The sequence below is a fragment of the Lepisosteus oculatus genome, chromosome 8 (assembly GCF_040954835.1).
Source record: "Lepisosteus oculatus isolate fLepOcu1 chromosome 8, fLepOcu1.hap2, whole genome shotgun sequence".
Lineage (NCBI taxonomy): Eukaryota > Metazoa > Chordata > Actinopteri > Semionotiformes > Lepisosteidae > Lepisosteus > Lepisosteus oculatus.
This window is the reverse complement of record NC_090703.1, coordinates 5224802-5252580: the sequence shown is the minus strand read 5'-3', so window position 1 is coordinate 5252580 and position 27779 is coordinate 5224802. Positions and strand designations below refer to the sequence as shown.

The following is a 27779-nucleotide window of genomic DNA, read 5'->3' as shown; positions in this document are numbered from 1 at the left end:
GGGTATAACCCCGGCGTCCTGGCCAAATTTCCCATTGGCCCTTACCAGTCATGTCCTCCTAATAATCCCCCTCTATGAATTGACTACATTACTCTGCTCTCCTCCCCACTGATAGCTCGTCTGTGGTGACAGTACTGGCTCACTATGGCTGCCATTGCATCATCCAGGTGGGGGCTACACACTGGTAGTGGTGGAGGGGAGTCCCCATGACCTGTAAACACTTTGAGTGTAGTGTCCAGAAAAGTGCTATATAAATGGAATTTAATTTCAAAGAGAGGCTTGTTAAGTCATATTGAATTTCCTGAAACCTGTAGATGCCCAGCTATATAGTATATAATGGACGCCTCTAGTAGGAGTAACACTTTTCTTTGAGATGGGGTTGTGTTGTATGAGCCTTAAAGCATCAGTAAAGGTTAGAAACGAGAGTGGGTTATTTTGGCCATGTCGCTGTGCATCTTTTTCTATTAGTATGATCTGTCTGATAAAATCCCAATTATATCTCAGAGCAGAATGCTTCTATAACTGTCCCTTTTGGTATGCAAATCACCTAGCCGGCTGTGTCAGGGGCTGTTTGTTCCCCTCTTTCCTCCTTTCCTTTGTGACAATGGCATTCCTACCAAAAAGTGCGACAGCAGTTAAGAACATTCTAAGTGCTTTGCTTAACATATCAAACACAAGGAAACTTGTTGGTTTGTTGAATGTGTTCTAAACTTTTCTGTTGAAGCCGGAAGACAAATTGCTAGACTTTCTGAGAATCTGACCTTGCAAAGCTGCAAAGCAATTTAATTTTTTGAAGTGAGCGAAATGAAAAACATGAGTATGAGTTGTGTATAAGTAAACACCGTAGTCTCGTTTGATATAAAGTGGAAAAATCCTATTCTAAATTCAGTCCCAAAATATTATTTACTGGTTCTATCATTCCATTTACATTGCTCTTACCTGACATGAAACAAAATGCATACCAACCCCACAATTTCTGAAGCCCCTGATACTACCAAGCAAATGTATTCTCCTCGTACAGTATGTTAAAAACATAAAAGCCTTTAAGAAAGTTCAAAACAGCAGTGTGTACCTCCCTACTCGGATAAGTCCTTGAGTAAAACTCAGCAGGTATCTTCTACTGACGCAAAAATGTATGCAAAATATGTAATATACATTTGTAGTTCTAATTTTATTAAGCACAACAGGTGACAGTGCAGTCCCCATTTGAATGGCTGGTTAAGTTGTTATAAAGTACTCATATAGCATATACAGTAGTACTCATCGTGTCAGCTGAGGTAATGCACTGAAATTATTTTTATTTGATTACGCTGATTGATTGTTCTCACAGTTGAGGGTTTTATCATGCATTAGCCATCCACGCTTAGTCATTAGTATTTCCTTTATCAGCAAGCAGAGAATAAACAGAAATCTAATAAAAATTCATTATAGGGGATGTACGACGTACCTAAGCAAGTGTTAGATTTGCTAGTTTATTAGATTAACTGCGATAAAAGTGGCTAATATAAATAGGCCTTTCTGTTATGAACTAGAAGCCAAGCAATTTGTATAATTGTTCCCCACAAACAATGTGACTAAGCACATTTTGAAGATAGTCAAGGAATCTGATTAAACTTTACTCATAGAGGCTTAAATATGCTGGACAACAAACTGTGTTTTAGGCAGCTAATTGGCAGATTTCTAATTGATATAAGAATCAAGAGTTCATCTGAAATAAAATGTATTGGTTGCTTTTTTAAAAATATATTTCTTGTCTGCTGATTTAGAAGGGGGGAGTTCAAAGGTGAGTGTTTCATTGATGCAGCGCTGTCAGTGATAGTTTAATGCTGACACCATTGAATTTCTAAACTTTTGTTGTTGTTTAAGGTCCCAGGGAACGTAATCGAGCCTGCTTTCATGGATTTGAATACTTCAGCTGAAGATTCCTGGGAGTGGGATGATACGGACATTAGCAATGACTTGATCAGTGTCAATATGGAGCCGCATGACCTTGAGCAAGTAGAGAGCCATACATCAAAGTTAACAGTGAAATCTCCAGGGAGCAGGGCTGGTGACCCCCAGTTTGATCAATACGTCTCACAACATGACAGTCCTTCTTGTGGCTCTGGGTTCACCCCTCCTTCTTCCAGCCCCCGTGTGTATCAGGTGTACAGTCTGCATAACGTGGAACTGTATGAAAGACCACATCTTCCTTTCCTCGGAAAGTCTCCTCAGGATTCAAGCCAGAAGCAACCAAATACTTTAATGAAAAGCCTCAGCAAAGATTCTTCTTTTTCTTCCACCGAATCCTTGCCGGACCTGCTTGGAGGTGTCGGTTCCGTCAATCAGGGCGGGCTGGCGTGCAGCGGGGACTCGGCCAGGAGGTCCGAGAGCGAGAGTGGAATTGTGAGCGAGGGCGACACAGAAACTACCGCCAATTCAGAGGTTTGCCCCCCGAACCGGGTTGATGAGCCCAGGGGTGAGCTGTCATCAGAACCCCCTGTTGGCGTGGATGAACCAGAGAGTTCATTGACTTCCAATGAAGTGAAGATGCAGAGCGCCCTAAACAGGAGTGGTAGTGGCGGGATTGTAGAACATGTGGATGTCTCTGTTTCCTGCACAAGCCGTGGCATTTTACAAGCAAATTACCAAAAAACGCCAGCGGAAAAGAAAAAGCGCGCTAGCATTGACCAGCCATCAGAGGGCCACCCTGTGGCAATCATTCTTAATGGCCAGGAGCCTCTGGCAGAAGGAGACTCAGAAGGATTTAAGCAGCCTCTGTTCACAAGGCAGGATGATGAGAGAGGATGTGCTGATCTGAAAAGTGGCAAACAGTCTGCCTTTTTATCCCATGGGTCTTCCCTTGATTCCCTCTCTGTGGCTGGAGATTTATTTTTGTCCGGAAAAGACACGCTCCATCGCAGCACTTCTCTGGAGAGTTGGTTAGCCCCCTGCAAAAGCACAGAGGAAATCTCAAGTCAGCACAGTTTAGGAGACTTGGGCTTTGGTGGGGATTCCACTGGGGAGCTCAGCAAGAGGACTCTGGAATTGCTAAAGCGTTTGGAGAACATTCCGAGCCCTTTCAACCACAAGATGAAGCGCAGTATCTCTGACATAACACTCCAGAGCAGCTCCTTGAAGATGCCGGCAAGTACTCAGCTCCCTCTGGAGGTCGCCTCCTCTGTAAATGAAGACTCTGCGGCTTCCCTCACCGAGCTGAGCAGCAGTGAAGATCTTTCCCTCTGCTCAGAGGATATTGCTGTCCAGAAAAACCGAATTGTGGACTCCAATGCCTCCTTCCGGAAGCATGTGAACCACGTTGTGCCTGATGAAGCAGACGTCAGCATCAGCATGATTGTGAATGTGTCCTGCACCTCAGCTTGCACGGATGACGACGAGGATGACAGCGACCTACTGTCCAGCTCCACCCTCACTCTCACCGAGGAAGAGCTGGGCATCAAGGATGATGACGATTCTAGCATTGCTTCTGATGAGGAATATATCGAAAGTAGTTTTGCTTTAGGTCTGGACTACATGAAAAATGAATTACAGAACTGGATCAAACCCAGGATCTCCCAGTCCAAGGAAAAGAATGAGCTGGGTGACGAGCTTCAGTGTGGGGCCCTTTCCCGTGAAAATATCACCTCCTCCTTCACAGCGAATGAGCGGCGGTTTTTAAACAGATCGGCCCTCAAACTGTTGGAAGCCAACGCCAATGGTAAGAGTGACTCACTTCGCCCAAAGGCCTCAGACATCAGCAAGGTGTCCCAAGAAAAGTCTAGAAGCTACATGAACCAGTTTGTGGATGATATGGAGAATGGAAATGTGGAGAATTCTCAGCTAAAAGCAAAAGATGCAGATGATGAGCTTCTGAGAGAAGAAGAAAGCCTTATTACAAAGAGTGGCGAATCCTTAAAAGACTGCTATGCATCTGATTTAGGTACTGGTAGCTCCGTGGGCGTGGTCACGGGTGCTAAATCCTTTCAATGTGACCTGCTGTCCACACAGCCCAAAGAGTCTTCTCTGGAATGTCAGCTAAGTGGAGAAATTCCATGTTGCAGCTCTGACAGAGAGCCTTCTTCAGTGTTACCTATGAGTAACCGCCAAGGGTCTCACAAGGGTACTGTGGAGTTGACACACAATGATGGCATTTCAGACTCCTTTGCTATCTTCAGAAAAGACGCGGAAGAAATTAGCGATTCCATTGCGGAAGTCCCATCATGTTGCAGCCACCATTCTCCCGTTGAGGAGGGAAAAAACGAAGATGACGGTTCCGTGCACAATTTCGTAATGGAGATAATTGACATGGCGTCTGTGGCTTTGAAGAACAAGACACTTTCAGACCCGCAGGCTCCCAGCCCTACTCCAGTGGCTCAAATCCGAGACAAAGTCCTGGAGCATTCTCATCGGCCAATACAGCTGAGGAAGGGCGACTTCTACTCCTACCTCTCCCTGTCCTCTCACGACAGCGACTGTGGAGAAGTCAGCACGTGTGTGGAAGACAAGAGCAGCACACCCCTGCCCCCTGACCTCGGTGACACCTTAAACATGCGAGATGAAGAGCTACTGTTTAAGCCCTGCACTGAACAAGTGTATATTGGCCCACCACTTAGTTACAGCATGTGCATGAGCCAGAGGACCCCTAAGTCAACTGGTCAGGGACACTCTTGTCATGCAAAACCCAGAGGGAGTGTCTCTTCCTCACATCAAAATGGAACAGACCGTGCACCTAAACCACACTGCACTGAAAACCAGAAAGCACCTGGTATTTCTAAAGGAGGTACAGCTAGAAGCCAGTTAGAGTGCCATAATGAGGCTTCTTATCTTAATCCTTTACCATGTGAAACCCTGATAGACACTGTTGAATGTTTTTCAGATACTAAAATGCTTGAATCCAATATTTCTCCTGTAATGACTAAGATAAGAGTCTCTTGCTCCAGTACAAATCCTTTAAAAGAGGAAGACAGCCTTTATATTAATCCTAAAATTAACTGTCCCCAGATAAGAAAATTTGATAGGGATGAGAAAGGCCCCGCTTCACAGAGGATGAAACAGAAACACATTAAGAAAGGATGTAGTTCTCAACAGGAAACGAAGTCAGCTCATAAACAGGTAGGTTTGTGCATTATATTATACAATTTCTTTAAATAATGACACATCTTAGAATTACTGTTGTATTCATTTGAGCAACTAAATATCTCACAAGGCATGTTTTATTTCCCCACACCTACAGTATAATCCCCCCACCTCCTCTGCTCTTCCCTGAAGTGCTAATGGAAGAGGGATTTGCATCTTTAGATTTAAAATTTTAAGGTCTGCAGAACAGAATAATCATAATCTGTCAGATTATATTATGAATCATAAGCAAAAAATCCAGTGAAAATTATTGCTTAATTTCATGACTGAATTAGCATGCATTTGTGTTATTCAGAAATACTTTTCCATCATATATATATCCCCACTTGCACATTTTTACTGCTGTTTCCTATTAGACTGGTTGTTAAATTCCGTGCAAAAGAATTTGTGTGCCATGGTACTTCGTGTCTGATCATTGTGTAAATTTGTGCAGAAGTTCATTAGACTTGATACTGAATCAGTTTAGTACATTTGCCACCAGATGGCTGTTTGGCTACCCCCCTTCCCCAACAACGAAGCCTCTCAAGATTTGACTGTAAATTGATCCACAGCGTAATTAAGTGATTACCCTGTAAACTACAGCACTCATAAACACTGCTGACAAAAGAATGAAAGCCACTGGCTCTGGAATTGAGTTGATTACGCATAAAATAAGAAGACATTTATTGAGAAAGACATTTTAAGTTGTTTAAATGCTACAATTAAATGCATCGGAAGAAAAATGCATCCGGTATGGTAAGAAATAGCACTTTTAAGTAATTCTGCATTCTTTCGTTGTGCATGTTGGATGTGGAAAACGCTCATTTACAAAAGGTTTTGATTTACTTTTGGATAATAAAATGCAGAGAATGAAACTGTTTGCAGATTTACCAAAAGCACAACCTTGAAAATTGCAAAACTGAGTGCTTTTCTATATTTTCTAAAAAAAAGAGAACAACATTTACCATTTAATCTTATGCAGACTTGCAACTACTTTCATGAAAGCTAGCAGAACTTATTTGCTTCAGCAGAATAGGGAAATTATACATACCGTTTATACATACAACTGAGCCATCAAACTAAGCCATTATTAATCAACAGCTTTATAAAATTGAATATTCTTCCACAAACACATATGATGGTATATTATTAATATGTAGTATTGTACATAAGAAGTCACATGTCAGTATTATTTAGGGAAATTGTTTCAGTAGTTGAAGTAGCTTCAGTATTTAATGATTGGCTTTGGAGAGGTGTTTAAAAAATAAAGGGGAAACATATTTGTATTATAATAGGAACCATCCAAAACTACATACCACACTTCTATCTTTGAAGGTTATTCACAAGTGAAAATTAGGTTTTATTTCATTTGAATATAATCATTTTATGAAGCATGTTCATTCAGAAAAACACTAAAGCTAACAGCTAACCCATGAAGAAATGTAGAGAAAAATAGTAGTGTTTAAAAATGTGTTGCTAAAATATGACCATGTTCAGTGGATGGCAAGATGGCACAGTGGTCAGCACTGCTGCCTTGCAGCCCTGGGGTCTGAGGTCCAGTTCCTGGGGTGCTGTCTGTGTGGAGTTTGCATGTTCTCCTCATGGTCACACAGTAAGTGTGCTTACTGGTCATCACTATCATGTTAAGGGTCCACCCATAGGAAGCGAAATGTATTTAAAAAAGAAGATTTTTCTCCCTCTCAGTTGTCAAGGCCAGAGGCGTACTCGAGAGACGATGGCAAGAAAGCTAAAGGCAGCACCACCTGCCCTGACAGCTCCGGCACATCCGCCTCTCAGCCCCCTAAGACGACCCCGGAGTGGAGAGCCGTGAGGCCCCTGACTAAGGTACAGAGGCCGGGATGGGGGCCGGAAGGCAAGCGCACCCCCCAAGTCTGTTTGCAGTAGTGCTAACAAGGGAGTCCTGTAGACAATGCTCAGCCACCAGCCCAGGATGCCAAACAATACATTTTCTTACTGCTCCATCCATATTGCAAGTAAGCACATTATTAATGTGTCTCATCATCAGTTCTGCAATCACATACGTGGCTGTTGCAGGTCTCTTTTATTATTTTGTTTTGCAATACAGCCCTCTGCAAATTGTCCGTGATCAGACATAAGGACCTCCTTCTTACACTGATGATGACTCTGCCTCATCTGTAAGCTGCTGTGTTATGATTTAAATTATAGGCGACTGTGCTTTCATCATGACGTTTCCTCGTCCTTCCAGACTGGTCTGAAAAGGCTGCAGCTGCATAAGCACGGCCATATATTCAGAAGTGTTAGCTGCTGCTGTTTCCAGCGCCCTAAAATTGGTGGAAAAATGAAAGCCTTTTTGTCTGTAATCATTCTCTCTCATGAAATAAATATTCCATAGCAAGAAAGACTCTGTCGCCTCTGTCCGAGGCACAAGACTTACAGATGCCCAGAGGAGTAAGTTGCTGATCAGATGGCTCGATTTGGCCTGTGTGCTCCTTTCAGAGCTCTCTTTAAGGATTTTTACAGTCATCTGGAAACTCTCACACATTACATGTATCTGCCTCTGATGGTCACAGTTCCCCATCCATGGAAAACAGTTTCAGAATGCTTCATGCACAACTTTGTTTCAAGCAGTCCGAACTTCCATGTCTTATTACTTTTTTTTGGTTCAAATTGTTTTATGCAAAATTTGAATTTTTGCAAGGACTGGACCTCACTCCTTTCTTTCTAGTTGACTTATACTGTTTCAACTTCAAATCCTGATGACTAAATGTTGAGAACTGCTTACTGTACTGTATGTTCTGGCGAATATTTATTTTTTTAATGGACAATATAGTTTTCTCGTTGAATCCTTGGCAACTCGTAGTGCCCAATTAAAACCCACTTCCTCCACTGGAGCTCATTTAGAGCCCTTAAGAGATCTGTTTTTGGTCTAGTTGATATCACCACAATTGCAACAGAACTGCAGAGGATGTTTTCTATCTAAATTTGGGTGCAATATTTTCCACAATTTTTAGTATTCATAAAAACCTTTTTAGTAATTGCTAAAATTCATGATTTCTGTATGTTTCTAATGATACGGGGGTACTACAGAATACATCATGTGTTCAGTGCAATGCATCATCGATGGAAATAACCTTGACTTTAGAAACAAAAAGAATGTACTTCAAATAAAAAAGCTTAATAAGGCTTACTGAAACTATTCAAGATCAATTGATAGTAAGCGGAAAAAACGGGTAAGATTTGTATTGCAGATCAACATCTGCTTTTGGGGTTGAATTTAAATGAGGAAACTTATTTACTTTTTTGCGGTATCTACATTCTTCTTACATAAGAAACCAGAATGGGGATTAGAAAGTGATATAAATGCATTAGTATATGATGACTGGTTTTCTTATTTAAATATTGCTGAACTGTAGTTTTGTCTGGTGTATATACTTGCCCTAAAGTACCTTTACCCTGATGCTAATTAAATGGGCCTCTAAGCAAGGACTGCACACACTAACTACTTCTCCACTTGCTAAGAAACGCTGGGGATGTGGGTTGAGATTATCAGCGAGTCCACTGACACGTACTATACAAAAGATTAGCAGTCACAGCAGAACAAGCCAATAGAGACTAAACCATGTTAAATGCTGCTGATCCTCTGTGAAGCTAAAGTAATACTGGAATAGATAGATAAATGTGGAAAATGTCACAGATAACAGGTGTATTAAGACAGCCACATAGCGTTCTGTATCTCCGAACAATGTAACTTAAAACACTACAACATACACATCTTTACAGCGATACTGGCAGTGACTGTTGCTGTGCAATTTGTGCCTGTTATTTCATTAACACTCCTGATTGATTTTGAATTCCATTTGAGAGATGAAGAATTGCAGATTGCACATGTTGCTGAAGAGACAGAGTATTCTGTGTGGTTATAATCAGTCACACAGTCCATATTCATATTGTGTCACAGTGTCGAGATGTAAATAATCTGGATATTCTTCCCCAATGTACTGTTTATAATACTGATTACAAAAGGCAGATGTAGAATGGAGAATATGGTAGACACATTTCACACATTTTCCTCCCTCCCAGAACTCAAATTAGGTTGAAGTTGAGTTTAATTCAAAGGACACACAATCTAACATGTGCTACAATCTAAAATGCCTTTAGAAGCACTGATCTCTATAATCACACAGAGTCACCCTTATTCAGCAGTTCCACAGTGCCAGGCTATTTTACCAAATGGCAAATTAGTGTGCAGGAAATACGTCTTTCTGAGAGCACTCCCACTGAAGCGATTCATTCATTTATGGACCAAGCAATTGCTCGTTTGCTGGTCTTTTAGCAAGGCACAATAACCTAAGCTGTAAACACAGATTAATTCCCATGCTTTTGCTGAAAGAGAGGGTTTGCAGTGGGCTGGTGTTGTCCCAAGTGAAACATGAATCTGCAGGGCTCACATAATTCCCCCTTCATTTTGTGAATGTGTTGCATAGCATTGCTGACATCAGTCTCACTGTCTAACAAGCTGCTGAAAGATGCAAAGAGCACACGTGCGCATCAGACTGAATGTTTGTAAATGTTCGATTCGTATATTAGTAAACAGAAGCTGAGGTGGCTGATCCAAGCAGATGTTCTGTGAAACTCGGAAATTAAGGAATGGTTAGGAGGGGTTCAACATCAAGACAGCTTCAATTTGTACATTTTCCCCTTTTGGGAGGGCATGTCTTCTCGGTATGCTTATTCAACATTTTACTCCCTTCCTAGCATTGTGTCCCCAGCTACTTTAAAAGCTCTGGCTTGCTGACCAGGCAGAGTTTTACTTGCACTCCACCGAAAATCGCCAATAAGACTTCCCTGATACTCAGTGCTGTGCCTCTAGTTTTTATGCTGTTGACAAGTCAACAACCTGCTGGAACTGCTGTTGATGAACAGCTCTGGCTGTGCAGTGATTTTGAGCTTCAGTGTAGGTGAAAGGTTGTGCTCTCTCTCACCTGCTTTTACAGACTTACATATCAGCACAGCAGAGTGCTGATCAAAGCCTCCTGTCACCTTTGGAGCTGATGGTTGAGTTGTGGGACTTGACTATGAGTTTCCAGTCAACGTGATGTGCAGTGTGCTGAGCATGGCCTGGTTCAATGTGTTTCATTTATCAGTCAGACAAAACCTGAAGTCTGACAATGCTTTGATACACATTTAAAGTTTTGTGTACATCTAGTAAACTATTTCTGATGGCCACATTCTCCAGGGCATTCGAATCTTCATTGTGAGGAAGACTTATCACATTTAACAATCAATTCTGAATGGTGAATGGTTGTACTTCTGGAAGCTTTGTCACAAAAACCTTTGACCTCATTATTTTTTTTTTACTTTTCATTTCGTATGAAGATCATGGGCCAACAGAAGGCTGTGCGTTTCAAAATATCTTACTTTTAGTAATTACAGCATTCAATCTTGAATATGTGTTTTCACATGTGATCTTGTTCTGGAACATCACCTTCTTGTTGACTTAGTCATTCACTGTTGTTTTGCACCAAAGAAAGCTGAATCCCCAGGTGGCAATCATTCTGTGTGGAGATTTTTAGATGGCTCAAGAAACCCTCTATCCCAGTTCTATGATTTTCATGTGTTTATATGTAAATCTTGTGTCTAGATCCGTATAACCTCATGACAATCTTATAAATATTTAGAAAAGAGCACCTTTATTGGTTGAGCCACTCAGGAATTTGTGATCATACTTAATTTACCAGGTTTCCTATTCCTTTTTTTTTTTCCTTCCTTTGCTGACCTCAATTTCACATTCAGAGCTAATGCGTTTTTAGGACACAAATTACCTTTGAGGTAGCTTCCTTCTTCACATTGATGATAATCTTTTCTAACATGAAGGCTTTTGTTGCATTTCGAATACTCTGTTTATTGCTCTTTTTCCTTTTTTTTTTCTTTTGCGTGTCGTTTATCAATAAATATGTAGAGGTCAGTAACTGCAAAACAAGATCACAGGCAAAGGTAACTGGTTAGATCCAGATATTTCTGCCTAATTTTGAAGGCGTATATAATGCATGTCTGAAGTGGCTCCTGGAAGCTGCAGAAGAGATGCACTTTGCGCTAATCTCCTCAGTTGTATTCTGACAGTCATTTCTCCATAATCCTCATCACAAGGCTCTGCTTCTTGCTGTATGGTTTAATTATCCAAGCCTCACACTGCATTCCTGAAATCAAACCCTGTGGCTGGTCAGAGTCTAGTCTATTGCTTCATTGTTGCAAGAAATGCACTAGGAAACCTGAAGTTTTTATTTAAGTTATTCATTTTTAAAGGTATTGCAAACAAACAAATAATGTGCAAGATCACATTAAACAATTATTTCATTCATGTGAAAAGCCTCGCGCTTACTGTTTCGTTTTTTTATCTGAAACCAGTCACTGCTTTATATATCTAAACTCACACAGTCACTGGCTTTGCTTCAGTCGTTCATTTCACTTGCAGCAATGTGTTTGTTTTAACCCCAAAGGTGGCTATTTGTATATTTGAAATTCGCAGAGGTCAATACAGCGGTAGTTTAGGCATGGAAATGTATGATGTTCCGATTGAAAAATTAGGCAAATTGGAAAATAATTTGATGGTAAAAGCAGCGCTGTCATATTTCATACAGAAGTCATAAGAGAATCTAGATGAAAGATAGTCTTATTGGGGCTGTGCGTAGAGGTTTGATTTCATAAGCGCTCTGAAGTGTTCTTTTTTTCACTTTATTTTTACCTATACTACTCCTGGTTAATTCAGTTTCTGTATTCTGGGAATTTCAACAAAAGTGTTTAAATGTGTGGCTGTCCATCAGTAGACAGCGACTATTAAACTCCCGAAGAAAAACTCCTGTTTTTCCATTACAGTGACCATCTGGTGAAATGGCTCCTTCAAACTGCAACCCCAAGCCCTGAGGGAAGCCGCATCCTTTCTGATCCCTGCTCAGCTCCGTCACGGAATCCGGAGTCTCCGTCGTCTTTTCCATGGAGAGTTCTTCATGCTGGCGTTGCCATGTGGCTGCTGCTGCTCCTGCTGTTAGTGGCTGTGACTCTGACTCCTGTGTTAGTGGCGCCCACAGACTGCAACAGGCCCACTCTTTCCTCCTCATCATGGACACCAGTACTGAGCTACCTCAATGGTCTGCCGCCACTCTGAGTCCATTGTCCCCTCTCGGTCTCCTGTGCATGGTAGTTCTCCCTCCATATCTTACTTCTACATACAGGAAGCCAACACAGCTCAGCGCCACTGGGTGGTCAGGTGTCATAGTCTCTCATTCCCTGAGTTCACTCTTCCCTTCTTAGATGTCCCTTACCAGGTTTTCACAGTTGTTGACGCTTCACTTTGCTTGGTTTAAGGTGGAAAACTGCGCCAGTTGGACCAAAATGTTTTTGCGCTTGGTTGCTGGCTGGTGTGAGGCTTGCAGAATAAGGGCCGCGGTGTCCGTATCCAAACGCTGATTCCTGCAACAACAAGAGGAACTCAGAACAGGGCCGGAACTGACGGGTCGTCAAAATAATCAAGTAGTTGTCTATCTATGCAACACTGACTAAGTTGGAAACAGCTGTATTGTGTTGTGTACTTCAAAATCGTTGGCAGTCTGCGTAACTCGATACACCATTTCTTTTTTATGTTTCTTAAGATGGAAATGAGGAAATGTTTTGAAATAAAATATGCGTGCCTTGCTGTTTTTCTTATACCTTTTGTTAAAACACTGCTTTTCCCTGTTAAATGTTCTAAAAAGACAAATAGGAAGGTGGAATAGCAAGGTTCAGATGTGTGAATAATTTATGTATATATGTATAAGTGCAGATGTTGATGTATAATGATGGTATAAATGCTTCATTTTAGTGTTAGACAGTATGTGTCCAGTGATGTGGAAAATAATAAGCCTTAAAAGTGCTAGATTGCATGGTTAATAATATAAAACTGGTTGAAAAAAATAAACTTAATTTATTGAACAAAATTGGATGGATGCTTTTCCTTTTTCTTGATATAGTATATGGCCTGAAAAATAACATGTAGACAAAATGAACTTTTTTGAAAGCAAATTCCCCTCATGTCCTTCCATCTCTCTGTAGATGTCTAGTAAAGGTTATTTCAGACGCTGTGTAAATGTATTTCTTCATTACTAGAACATCTCCCAGACAGCTTCTTATGGAAATAAAATTCCTTCTCTCTGGGTGTTCAAGCTCTGATATACTTTAGAGGTAAATAAAGACAAGCGACTCTTGTATGTTTGCATAAAAGGTAAAATAAAATCCCTTTGAGGAGCTGTGACAGAAGAAGCAAGACAAAATCACAGCTCCAACCAAGAGCATTTGAAAATCCTTGTGTTTACCTCATGCTCACTCTTCAGTATATTGTTTTCAGATCAAGACCTTCCACAGGAAGCACAGCTGATCATCAAACAGTATTATTCAAATTGTCTTCTCAGCCTGTAACACATTTAACCTCTTTAAATTTAGAAGATTAATGCCAAACTCAGAAACATATAATTCTGGGGACACAGAGTAACTGGGGTGTTTTATTGGCTAAATGAGTTTTATTCAATCATATGCATACTGATAAGCATTGAAATGTATAAAAAAGTACTTTTGAAAACCCAGAGGCAAACTTGGCTTTATGATATGTTTTTTTTTCACTTGGCTTTGTTATTTCTATTGTAAATTCTGTGTACTGTATATGGAAAATGATTCTAGTTTTCCTTAATCCAAAACAGAATCATATTTTTTACAGTAGTGCGCTGTGGGAATGGAAATTGTTAACAGGACACAGCTGAAACGGTAGATCAGATGTAATGATCTGCAGTAAACTGAACAGCTCGATCTGACATATCAGAGTATTCATCATCCTTGAAAATGTAACTGATTGACTCTTCTTCTTAGAAACCCATTTCTGAAAACTATATTTTTGGTGAAATCTAACCTATGACAATTGTTTCTAAAAACAGCTCATGGTGATCTCTTTTTACAAAACAAAATAGTACAACTTAATGAAAACTAAATAAATTGAGGTATTGGATAAAACGTATCTCAAATTAAGTTTCAAACCACTATAACAATATTAGCCTTTAATCTGTTCTTATTATTTTTCAACTGCTTTGATAGGTGCTTGATTCAGTGCTGAATCAGCTGAGTGCTTTTCTGAAACTACAGAATATTTGAATTAATTCCCAGCCCAAGATGAATTTTATACTTTGGTGGCCTCAGGGTTAGAGGTCCAGTTGTGACCTCAGACCAGTGGTAGTATTTTTTTTGCTTTTCAAACTCATGCCAGTCATAAACAGGCATTGCATGAAAAGGTAATTTGAAGAAATACCATTGGCATTAACTAGCTGAATCCTCTAGTAGAATCTCTAGGGTTTGTACAACGGATATAGACAATGTGTAAGCAAAAACTTGTTTCAGCCCCATGTTATTCAACACATGGCAGGTTTTCAATATCCATCACCAACTACACATTTTCTCACAGTATTTTTTAAGTGAACATGACCGAGGTAACAACAAGAAGAACCTGCCAGGATTGCATTGGTGCAGCTAATCTTCCAAACAGCTTTTCAATTTCTGATACACAAGATACGTTATTTTACAACCAAGATATGGCTGTATGATATTAAAGGTGTTATGTATATAAATGTATTTCTTTCCATAAGTGAAAAATTATTCCTGTACAGTAAAGAAGGTGCCTTAGTGTTATTAGAAAGTTATATCAACAGATATAGACACATGAACTTTAATATGCACAGGTTTAATCTATTAATTGTTCCTTAGAGGTAATACCTGGATCTAAACCCCAGTTTTAGAATAATGCTTTTTGTTTTGGAAGCATTGAGGGATTCTCACAGCCCAGGCAAAACACAACCATAGAAAGAATACTGTAAAGATTGACTGTATTTGCACAGAAACATTTGTAGTACACCATATTAAGTGGGAATGGTTTACTAGAAATGAAAAGCAAATTCTGGGTTTCACTGCAAATCAGAATTCTTCATGTTCCTGGTTCGCATTTTTGGAGTGAAAGGTTTTATTGTTTTGACATAAAAGATTTTCAAAACAATGTGCTTCACATTATGTGCCACAGAGCCTTCAATGTCAAAAACCTATCAAGACAATCTGAAAACCTGGACCTGATTACCCTTTTCTTATTTTGCCCTGGCAAAATATGCAAAGTATTCAGATACTTATCTCCATAACTTTAGGGAACGATCACTTGAATTTCAGCTGATATGGGTTAAGGTAAAAAAAAAGAGCAATTGTCATAATACGGTAAAAAAAAAAGTATTTTGCTCGCTTTTTGCACAAGCATCATTGGAAACAAAACGAGCGTTTATTTCTGCAATTAACAAGACATTGTTGCATGGAACGGAAATTGCTTTAAAGGTTCTAAAGGTCAAGTGAATCGAACTGTGGTGGCTTTGCAATTACAGCCCATCAAAATGTTTTGACTTATGATCTGTGCACAAGCACAGTCAAATTAGCATTTAAGGAAAATCTTTATTGAAAGCCGGGGAATGTGGGTGAGTTCATTCCATGGTACTTAATGTGCCATCAGCACCTTAGAGACCTTCCTGAGAGGAAAGTGTTCTAAAATCATGAGGCAACGGCAAAAATGATCCTGTTACATAAGGATGTTATTGGTGAAGAAGGAAAGAGTGGGTGCAGAAGTAGACAGCATGTCTGTTAAACACCATGCCTCTTCTGTATGTTCTATCAGTGCCTTGCTTTTACTGTACGTAAGAACTTTTACTGTTCCGAAACAGAAGAGGCCATTGCTAGCAGTTAATTCAGGAAATCACCCAGGAAATCACCCAGCTCCTTCTTGAAAGACAACATGGTATCAAATTCGACAACAAGGCTGGGTAGCTTGTTCTGGCTTTGTATAAGGATAAGCCTTCTGTTCGCAGTTATAAATGCACTTCTCCTTAGTTGCCATTTCTGTTTTAACCTGATATAGCGTCATGAATACAGCACCATCACAGGACACAGAATTCAAGCAAAAGTGGGTATAGATAGGTATAGATAGATTTATATTTCCCTGTGCTGTGTACACCTACACTTAATGGAATTAAAACGACTAATTCTATAATTCAGTTATGTGAAGTTAAAGTTCTGAAAGTAAGAACACAAAGTTTTGAAGGCTGAGGACATTCAGTTAACGCAAAGAAATTTCATTTTGAACTTCACGAAACGTTCAGAAATGGGTGTCACAGCTTTTTAAAAGACATCTTTAATATTTTAAGGACATCATCTCTCGGCCAGAAAGTTTTCAGAATTATATATATAGAATATGACTCACATTGAGACGTGTGTTTACTGTATATATTACAACACAAACATAAGGTAGCACCTTGTCAGAATAATTCACTGGTCTAGTATTTCATTTTTTTATATATATAATGGATGAAAAGATGTCATTCGCACTGCAGAATGTGTGAGGTGACAAAAGCTTTCATGGCTCAGACTTCACCATGACTAATGCCATGCTGTATAAAATGCTTGAATTAATGCCAATGTAATCAGTGCTCTTTTATTGAGTTCCTGGATCCCACTGCATTGCCCTCTAATAGACTTACAAGTCGAATTCTGTTAATTGTTTAAAGGGATTTCTCAGTGGGTTTGATGATCAGGGACAAATTTGTTCAATATTTAATCTTTTGCTATATTTTTAGCATCACAATCGGAAAGATTTTAGGAACCTTCAGATATGATTAAACACAGACAAAAAACAGAGACTAACAAATACCCATTTTTCACTGGTGGATTAGCTAGGTCATGTGAGCCTTGAACTTTATTTCAATTTAAATGTCCAATTTCAATTTTAAAAAAGTTTGGTAAGAGAGTGTTACCTACTTTTTCTGTTAGAAATAAAGGCTTAAAATGTTGTTGTTTTTTTCCATTGAAAAGTGCTGTTAACAGAATTGAGAGATTAGTTGGTTGCATAAAAAGAAACACACTTCCAGTCTCCATTTAACATTTCTTCTTTTTCCAAAAGGCAGCTCTCCTGAATACACGCCATCAAAAGTACTGTGAGTGCTAAACCTGCCATTTTTCCAACAGCTAATGATACGGGCAGGGGAAGGGCACCAGCATATGGCCCAGGGAACACAAAGTAACGTTGCTATTGTGAGACGAAACGCAGTCATTTCAACGTATCAGGTGGGTGAAACGCAAACTTAAAAGATGGATTCTTTGAAAACGCTACTCTTCCGACAACAAAAGTTGTTGTTGGTTTTTTTTTAATGGAATATAAAGAATATGAAACACGCACAATTGCTAGCTTCACAAATAATTGCCAACTCAGGCCCTTTTCACCAATAGTGAATTTGCAGAATTTTGTTTGATGCAAATATCCGGTATCCGATATCCGGTCCATACATGACAAGGGTCATTTTAAATACATCTCGAGAGGTGGCATGCAGGATCGCACTGCAGATATCGAAGCTCAAACGTTTAGAAAGCACAGTTAATTTCACCTGAGGAAAGCACGGATGTCTCTCGCCTCCCTGTGTGGTAGAAGCACTGGAACTGGAGCGAGCTGTATTTCATTCACTGGCTCAGACTGGGTTCAGTGGCGCTAGTTATTGAAACTAGCATTTTCAATGAGCGCTACCGGCTCAGACGGGATTCGGTAGCGCTATTTTGTTTACTGGCTCAGACTCGATTCAATACCACTGTTTCGTTCACTGCCTTAGAATTGATTCAGTGGTGTTATTTCTTTCACTGCCTCAGACTCGATTAAGTAGCGGTATTTCTTTCACTGGCTCAGACTCGATTCATTAGCGCTATTTTGTTTACCGGCTCAGACTTGATTCAGTAGGGGCAATTTTGTGCACTGGCCCAGACTCAATTCAATACCACTATTTCATTCACTGGCTCAGACTGGATTCAGTAGCGCTATGTTGTTCACTGGCTCAGAGTTTATTCGTTAGCGCAAGATTGTTACCTGGTTCAGACTCGATTCAATACCACTGTTTCTTTCCCTGCCTCAGACTCGGTTAAGTAGCGCTATTTCTTTCACTGGCTCAGACTGGATTCAGTAGTGCTATTTCATTCACAGAGAGACTCAGTACAGTGGTACTGTTCTGTTCAAGTGACTTGGCAAATCAAATGAACAAATCTTTTAAATCGATTCACTTAACTGAACTTAATTCATATTTGCAGTCCTATCACAGAGACTGCTAATGACTCAGACTTGCAGAGGGATGAATTTGTGTCTACAGATGGTGCCCAAAATATGTTAGGAGGCTTTATTGGTCATGTACACTGGCACCTCAGGGAGAGGGCTGCATTGCTAAAACAGTACCATTATGTTATCCACTAGGAGATCTTGTGTGGAAAGTATTCCAAATCGAGAAAAATAATGGACTTTGTTGTATCATCAGTGAACTTCATTCCCCTTGAAGTGAGACCAAATCTGGTCACAAGACAGCTCAAGAAAGGACAGTTAACACACTCTAAAACCTATCATGATCCGTCTTACAGTTTCATCCAACGACAGCTGCCTCGTTCTGGAGATAAGCACTGAAATTGATCTCTGTGTTCGGGAACAGATCAGGAAGCAAGGGATCTGCTTGAAATTGAACAAGTCCCGCCGCGGAGGAGGAAAGCCTGATCTCCTACATGCACCACAGCACTAGTGCCTTAACATCTCACACTGATTTCTTCCAGTTATTATTTTCATGCTTCACGTGAGGACCAATTCCAAAGCAGTATCAATGACTTTACGTGCATGTGTACAGTACTACATTATATATAGGTGTCTGAACGTGTCCCAGCCCTCTGTCTGCTATCTTCACGCAAGCTCAGCCCCTCTGAAAAAAAAAACACTTGATGTGCTCTATTCAGACAGTTTCTTGGTGCACTCTGATATACAATCAGAAACTCCATTCAAAATACTGGACCCAAGACAAGCCCTGAAGAACCCCTGACTTCACACGAATCCAGGAGAGTCACGTATGACCGAGAGGATATCACATCTCATGTCATTTAAATATTTTTTTGTGTAACAACTATTAAAACGGGAGAAACATGGTGGCGTTTGCCTGGGACCATATTATTTCTCCGTAATTACAATATTTACAGTAGAACACCTGCACGGTGGACCTCTGTGGTCTGTGTTATTATGATTTGGTTGGTCGCCACGCAAGCAGAGGCCTAAAAAAATGACAGGGGTACTGGCCCCATTACTGAATTTGAAAAGCTGGTATGTCTGTTAAAGTAATTTGAGGTTAGGTGATTGGATTTCAGGCATGTCGTCAAACCACATTAAGAAACAATTTGATATAAAATCATATAGGAGTGCGGAAGGGCATGTGGAGCTTATCATAAAAAATAAATAAAAATGATGATGTCATTTTCACTTGACCTGCAAATAATTCATTTCCATATTGAAAGTTTTCTTGAATGCCGCAGCTCTAATTTCTTTCAGCATTTAATTTATCATTTTCTTCGCCCTCATATCTTCTGCAAACACATGAAAGCAATATTTCAAAATTCATTACAGTAAGGAAGTGTAATGCTTTTTTTTAATTCCGAATCTGTTGTACCAATGAATTTATAAAGAAAGATTTACAAAATAAATCAAATGGAGACTATAACCAATTAGGAGTTTCACATCAAAATCTCCCTCCTAATTAACTGGATTGTTATGTACTGTTTTGGAAATAGTGCATAATAGATCATCAGCGCAATTAATATAATGGCCCAAACATGCACTTAAAATTATTAGATAGATGGTGTTAGCGGTGTTTGGTAAAAATAACAACTGGAAAAGGCTCCTGTAAGAAAAATGTTAAGAACTGTTGTATCAAAATGAAAAAAAAGCATCCTTTGGAAACCCATACCACAAAAGAAGTGGACATTTGATTTTTAAAACAAAATTATTTTTTTTGAAGGGGAAAACTGAAAATGAGGAAGGAGGAAGCAGACAGTGGACTACTTTAATCCACAACTAAAGCAGTTGTGTTGTGCTGTACTGTAATGTTGCAGAACAGTTACTCTTTAAAAGTTATTTGCCCTCCTAAAGACTTTAAGTTCTTAAATGGTATGGTAAAAAGTATTTTTACTTTTAAAATGATTTCATTTAAATTCTAACTAGGCCTTCCAATTAGCCATATTTGATTTCAGCAGTGGTTCAGCTGAATAGCTGAATCACACTTTAATAATGGGTAATGTTCACTGTTAATTTCAGCTCCACATTTAGTGCAATAAGACAAATTCTTGCAGACTGTGATAAAACAAATGACTCACATGGAAATGGTAAGCTCAGAAATAAGGGTCCTATTTAAGATAGGGGTCCTCACATTCATCTAGATGTGGACCTGACAATTACCCATTGGAAGGCTGTAAAAGAGTAAGTTGGGGGGAAAAAATTGTGGTATGTGAAGAAAACAATTGGAGGAATATCTCATGAGTCCTTGCTTCAGACGTTCTGGGAGACAACGGCTGGGTATGGTTATGGTTAACCATCAAAGTACAGAGCATTATGTCAAAAGTGGAAGCAGAGGTGTATTTTCAGCACAGTAAAGGAAAAGAGACACTACTTCAGTAAACACAATCCCTGACCTTGTAAGTAGAGCTATTACTGCTGCAGTTTGTCCTGCACCACATTAAGCCTACCAGTCAACACTGAGCTGGAGAAACAAGGCGGAGCATGTGGTGAGCTCTCAAGATGGCTCTCACCTTTGTCATCTCGCTCTTCAGTTAAAATTGGAAAGCTTAGAGAAATGGGCTAAGGACTACAGAAACAACAGGCAATCCTTCCAATTGTACATGCATTGAAGCAGTAAAGTATCAGGTAGTCTTACGCAGGTTGGGAGGCCTGCACCACTTCTGCAGTGAAACATTAGCACTTGAGCTAAGCAATGGCTTGTTGCGTGCAACAGCAATAATTTTACTTCAGCTGAGCTCCGGCGTCTTTGCCCCTGACCTCAACCCTAACCTTTACTCTAACCCTAACCCTTAACCCCTATAGTTGCAGTTCTTTCACACAGCTAAATTGTTCGAGCCTTGTAGTGCAGAAGAGACGCAGCTTCTAACCTACAACAATTGCATGAAAGCGGATGCTACTTCACGACTTCGGTGTGTGTATAATCGTGCAACTCGGGTGGAAAAACATCGGAACAGCTGGCATAAACGTTCACATCACACATACCTATACTCTTCTCATTGCTCAATTGCTGTCTGGCTCACAGACAAAAATCTGAGCAACAAGCATGGCTGTACGTTTATATTTTCTCATATTTTTCTGTGCCAAGACATCTTGAAATTGTCAAGATGAAGAAAGACGAAGAAATAAGTAAACTTCCTGCAGTAGCATCTCAAAAAAGTCCGCATTTCTACCTTAAACATAGGAGCATAAGAAATGTTACAAAAAAGAGGAAACCATCTGGCCCAACTTGCGTATTTTGTGGCTGGTGGTTAATTGATACTGCCATTCCACAGTAATCTGAAAGAGGACAGAGTATTGGCTTTATTCACATGCCTGGGTAACTTGTTCCACACTCCCACGACCTTTTGAATAAAAAAGTGCCTCCTGTTCTCGGTTTTAATTGCATCTTCCTCCACTCTCGCTGAAGCTCTGTCATTTTTACTCTTTAAACTTTTAAAATCTTTTTTCTGTAACATTCCCCACTGCAGAAATAGTGGCGGAGATCAATTTTTGCTTAACACGTCTCCTTAAATAAGAACGGCAACAGTAGCCCCTGAATCTCATGTGGAAAGCGAGAGGTTTTCACCGCTGCCCCCAATCTGTCTGAAACACTTTAGAAAAGAGCTGTAGACAAGTAAATGTAATACAGACCCCTCCAGATAACTCAACAAGTAAACCTGAGAGACTGTTGAGCTAATTGCATTAAAGCATGCAGTGTCTGGTTAAACCTTCTATTGCAATTTATTTGATTCTTTTATTACAGGAAATATGAGAAATGGCCTTTGCATTTTGAGGTTGATTATTGAAATTGTGACCAATTTTAATAATAAACCTCAAAAAGCCAATGTTGTTATTTCTGTCGCCTTTTTTTCCGCAGAGATTCAGAGGTGGTGTGTGTTATTATTACTAGCATTAATGACTTCAATTGGATATTTTTTCAGTACCTCAATAAAATGAATTACGCACTTTTATTTGCTTAGTTGTTAAATGATTGTTTGGTCCCATTAGCTGCTTTGTACATCTGCTCTAATTACAGGGGAAATTCTAGAAAGCCGTTTTTTCTTGATTTGCAGCTTTCTGTTCAGATTTCTTTTAATAAGTCATGTTCCTCATTTCTGTTCCATCCCTAAACAGCTTTGGTGTTTTTCTAAATGCTGACTGCCCTTCAAATACAAATGTGTACAAATGTGTTTTTGACAAAGGTATAGGGAACTGCTTTCTAAAAACTATGCATCCATTTCTTTTAGATAAATTAAATAATAGGTCACGTTTATGGGTGCAAGAGAGATTTTACACTCTATCATTTACACAGTTGTGTCAGACGTGAAAAGCTGATTTCATAAGTCACCATGACATCACTTTCAATACCTTCTTATGCAAGTCAGGGACACAGTGGCCCAGAGCCTATCCTGGGAAGCTTGGAGCACACGGCGGAATACAGCCTGAACAGGACAGTAGTCTATTGAAGGGCACAATCACACACCAGGGCCACATTTTACAGAAGCCAATAACCCACCAGCATACTATATCTTCAGACTGTGGGGGGAAACTGGAGCATCCAAAGGAAACCCATGTGAACACGGAGAGAACATGCAATCTCAATGCAAATAGGAAACCAGAAATTCAATCCAGGGCCCAGTGTTTGCAAGGCAGCAACGCTAACCACTGCTCCACAGGTTGCCCCTAGTTTCAGACAAATTCCACTGTGTCTGTTCCTTATTTTTAAATAACTTAATCATGCTCTATAAAAATCCAATTCAAGTGAAAATACCAAATTATTTTCAATTAAGTTTATGCAAAGTATACCATACTATAAGTTATATTAAGGGTTAAAACATTATTTGCTATATAATAAAACAAATCCAGCAGTAATTATGTTTATCTGTCATTCTGGAAGCACATATACTGTACATTTGCTAAATTAACAAAGACAACTCTTTACCTACTAAACTTCAATCATGTAACGGTAAATAACTCACTCACACTCTGCAAACCTCTCCACCTAGGGGAAGACTAGATGACTACATTTAGGTTCCTCTTTTCTAGTGCATCATTGATCTTGCACCTTTTCTGCAGTGTGACCTGACTGGGAAGGGTTCTGGGAGTTGTAGTTCCTCCCAAGTTTGATGGCTCTGTTCCCCATGGTGCTCTAACAGATAGATTGGGCCTATTTGAACAGGACCCCCTCTGTTTTTCCACTAATTACATATTTAGTTGGATTGCAAAAAGGGAAACTATGAAAAAAAGAGACACGAAACCCTCAAGTAAATGACAGCTTACGCGGATAAAAACAGGAAATGTAACCTACATAATTCAAGTAGGGAGCTGTGTCAGCATGTGTAGGCTGCAAAGGAACAAGCAAAGGTTTATTCCATGCTGAAGAGAGAAGAAAAGAAACACAACATTTCAGCTGTGGAGTCTTCTTCGGGCATAACGGATTGCATGAAGACGAATGCATGGAGCTGCAACAGTCGAAAAGTTGACAGTCAATTAACAAATCAAACGGGCAAGTAGGTATTTATATAGACAGGTAGGTAGAGAAATCAGGTGTGCATAATTCATGAGAGAATAGACCTTCTAGGGAGGCCCAGTGTGGAGAGGGCAGAGTGGTGAGACTTGTGCAGAGCCTGCCTCCACCAGCTGGTGTTACACACAGACTCTGATCTTGAACCTTGAAATGAAAGTGACAGAGATGCTTGGGGAGATATTCGTCCCAGTACACCAGGCGTATTCTTGCAGAGACACTACCTGGGAGTCCTGGGCCTGCACTCTGCCATCAACGGCCTCACTCCGTGGAGGAGATGTCAGCTGTGGGTCCAAATGACTCAGAGCAAAGTGGTGAAGTCACCAGTGAAGTGACTTGCACAGCTTTTGATTCTGTCAGAGCACGGAAATTGCTTCAGCCTACATGTGTGTTGTGTTAATGTACTGTGGATTCATCACACATTCAAGGGAAATAACAAGGGGATTTGATGTGCATAATAGTACGATTGTCTGGTCTCAGACAAACATCTACAGAAACACATTGTAACTACAGTAGGTGCTCACTAAATAGTACCTTATCATGTATTTTACAGTGCTGCTGTCTTTGTCTAATTAAAATCCAGTACTAATATACGATATAAGCTGTGTCTTGTTAAAACGTGTAAACCTACTTGAAATGAATGATTTTTAGGCTTTTAAACAGCTCATGTGTCCGTGTGTGGAATCACACGATTTTTCGTCCAAGAACCTCGTAAGTTTTGTTTTGTTGTTTTTGTGTGTGTGTGTACGTTGATCGGTTGAGGGCTGTAGCATTTCTCCCAGCATCACCACCATCGCCATCCGCCCAAGCCGGCAGCGTGCCGGACCACAAGGGGTTACAGCCGCCGCGGCTGGCGCGCGCTCCTGTCACTCTCGTTGATTGGCTGGGAAGGGGAAGGCGCGCGCTCTGGGGCTCGCCAGCGCGAGGCAGTTCATCAGCCACAGCTGCGGCCCAAGTTCATCTCCTCACACTCGCGGAGGAATGGCATTGCTGCACATCAGAGCACATAACAACACTTTCACTGGGAGAATTCACACCGCAACAGCCTCTATTTACAAGTGCACCGCTGCACATTATAACACTACATCTTTAGAGAAACCATTCAGAAAGGAGAGACCACAGCAGCACCACTGCATACGGCAGCCGGGCGAAGCCCCCGAGTTGGGAATCGTAGCCGAAGAAGGACAGAACTTACTAACACTTTTAAGTGTTAAAAACGAATGCGTCAGCACTGTTGTGATCATTTTCTCCAGTGCAGGGTTGCACGTCACATCACGGCATCTTTATTAAGATGGAGCTGATGGCTGCAGCACTGAAATAACTTAGATTTAAAAAAAATAAAAAGTACCACAGCGCACAAGCAAAACTTTTGTATCGATCAGTTCAAATTAGGACCACGGTCGGATGTTTTGCTTCGTGATCAATTCAGAGCATTTTTTTTTCCAAATGTATTTTTCATACAGTCATTACTGTATGTGAATCAAGTTATTTTCGTATTTCTGGAAAACAAACTTCAGAATGCGTTAAGAGCAGATAAGGTTGCGGAGATCAGGTTTAAATGCACTTTTCCGTAGAAGAAGCGTTTTCTGTGAATCTGGAAAGACGCAATCTGGAACGCAGTTTTAGAGAACAAGTTGCTTTGGTGTAATATTAAAAATCCGAACTTTAACCAGCAAACCAGACATCTTCAACAGATAGAATACACCTCCCGTCCGCTTCAGTAGAAGTATCGCTTTTCGTGGTTAAAGAAGTAGGTGGTGAAAACATAGCAATAAGGTAATCCGCACTTTGACAGAATGAAAACTTGAATGTTAAGTCTTTAAACGTTGTGTAGTGTACACAGTGCGTGTTGTTTATGCTTGAAGCCATCGACGGGATGTGGAGCGGTTTTTCAGCAGTCCTGCTTCATTGACAGGGTACAACGCATAGGACGCTAGAACTTTGCACAAACATTTAAGGTCACAAAGTTGTACAGTTAGAAATCAGAGAGTCAGGACTCACGTTCCCGCAGACTCTGCCCTGTCGCAAATTGATGTCATTTAGAAGACCCTACATTTTGGTCGACCGAATCTGTTCTCTGTGGCGTCAATGTCAGTGCCAACCTCCTGAATCAAGCTGCAGCTCAGTTCCTCCTCGCTCACGCCGAAATCAAGACGTACTGTAGAATGGCTGAAGAGCTGGTAACCATCACTAATGGGATTGTGGTGTGACTTGTTCTGCTGGAGGGAAGGCTGCTTTTCGTGTACATATCTACAGAGACTCGGTGCGTGTTCGCTTTCCTGGCGCGGGGATGATCAGGATCTTCCCGGATTTCAGCGTTCAGGTGACGGCAGCGGCGGCCGGGGGAGCCGGTGGTGTGCCCGGCGCGCCCGGGGTCAGTAGAGTCCCGGGCACCTCAAACGGCAGCCCGCAGAACGTGCAGGGGATCTCGTCTTATCAGCAAAGGTATGTCGAGCCCACTTTCCCGTCCAGTGTTTCCTGCAATCCTCTCAGACATACTGTAGCTGCACTTTGTTTAATTTCACCCACAGCGTACATGTTGGGGCGGCGATGGTACCGTGCGATTTTTATTTTATACAAAGAAAGTCCAGCAAGTTTCGGGACTTCGTTAGCCAGAGCGGTATCTGCGAACACAAGTAGATATATATATGGGAAACATTGCGTTTACATTGTCTACCATGCAGAAATCGAAGCGGCTCTTATCTAAGGATAAGAAAGTGGATTACTTTCATACTAGTGACATAATGACGTGCCTGTCAAAAGCGCAATATTACAGTAATCCTGTGCATTTGAGTTGTTCATACTAGCGATATTGACAAGTGTACTCAGATTGACACACGAGGTTTCTGTTACGGTTGCACAATAAAAAAAACAACAAATCCGGACCGCAATCCAGAAACCAGTTATTTTAATATACACTGTTAAATGTTTGCAATTAGAACTGCTACACGAAGCGGGTTGTAATGACAATTTTATTTTTCTAACGAGCTTTTTTTTTAAAAAAAAAGGTTTAGTAAAAGCATAGGGTGGCAACTTTTAAATGAGAACTTGCTTAGCTAAATGTTGTTTCTGAGATCCTTATTGCCAGTGTACATCCTTGTAATTGTATTTCGGAAAACGTCAAACTTGAGTTGTTAGCATAAATTAATAACAAAACATTTTTGCGATCTGTTACTGTCAAACGTGAGCATGTTGAAAAACAAGAATATTGTTTGCTATAGTTAAGCATACATTTTTCCTAGGAGCTTTTCAATTAATCCTCTTTTAAATCAGATCCTAGTAGAGACAGGGAGTACAGCCATACAGCTACATGCTTCTGTCCTTAAAAAGACATTTTCCATTTCTCCTGGACACGAGAAATATTCCTTTTCTATGGAACTTGTGACAAAAAATGGATATGTGGACTTCAGTCGTGAGAGGCCACCAAATATCACCCTGTAGCATAGAAAAGAAAAATCGAATTGGGAAGAATACGATTACTCATTGATAACGAGTTGTTTAACATAAATATACTCCTGAAGAAATACGAAGATGTGTTTTAACGTGGATAAAATAATGTGTTTCGTCCTGCTAGCGGAAAAGGCTTTATAGTATACAAGAGTCGTCTAAAACATTATAGGGAAGTTTTATTGTTTCTCTAAATGTTAATCGGTTAGCAAAGTAATAATTAAAATGTTTTTCTGTATCAAAATGTAAGTGTAACCTGAGATGTGTTGATTTACCTGTTAGAAAAATAAGGTGTTCTTGCTGGAAATATGATCATTTGTAAGGCAATTAAAAATAGCCTAGACGCACTTGCAATATAGTAATGGTACGATAAATGGTATTTTGACTTGGTGTTGTGGCTTTGCCGAAAGATTTTGAGATCAAACATATTTTAAGGTGGGTTTTCCACAAACGGACAACAAAACACCAACAAAAAGTAAACCATTCTAAATGTTTTTATTATAGTACTTTAATGAATCCAAGTTGAAAACAATGTTTAAAGGATACTTTAGCGACCACAAGATTCGTGGCTTTTAC

At 40.2% G+C, this 27779-nt stretch overlaps 2 protein-coding genes across 7 annotated transcripts in view; both read left to right on the top strand.

Annotated features, from left to right (window-relative positions):
* Positions 1-13046, top strand: part of akap6 (A kinase (PRKA) anchor protein 6) — a 125680-nt gene extending 112634 nt beyond the window's left edge. For all 6 annotated transcript variants that reach the window (XM_015350178.2, XM_015350179.2, XM_015350176.2 and 3 more), the window contains 3 exons: positions 1867-5091; positions 6799-6939; positions 11950-13046. In XM_015350178.2, the coding sequence (XP_015205664.2) occupies positions 1867-5091; positions 6799-6939; positions 11950-11952 (3369 nt within the window). In that variant the 3' untranslated portion in view covers positions 11953-13046. The remainder of the gene's footprint in view (positions 1-1866; positions 5092-6798; positions 6940-11949) is intronic.
* An 11660-nt stretch (positions 13047-24706) lies between these two features.
* The window catches only part of LOC102683864 (neuronal PAS domain-containing protein 3), a 279046-nt gene continuing 275973 nt past the window's right edge, over positions 24707-27779 (top strand). Inside the window, exon 1 of the mRNA XM_015350527.2 lies at positions 24707-26201. Within this exon, the coding sequence (XP_015206013.2) occupies positions 26047-26201 (155 nt within the window). The 5' untranslated portion in view covers positions 24707-26046. The remainder of the gene's footprint in view (positions 26202-27779) is intronic.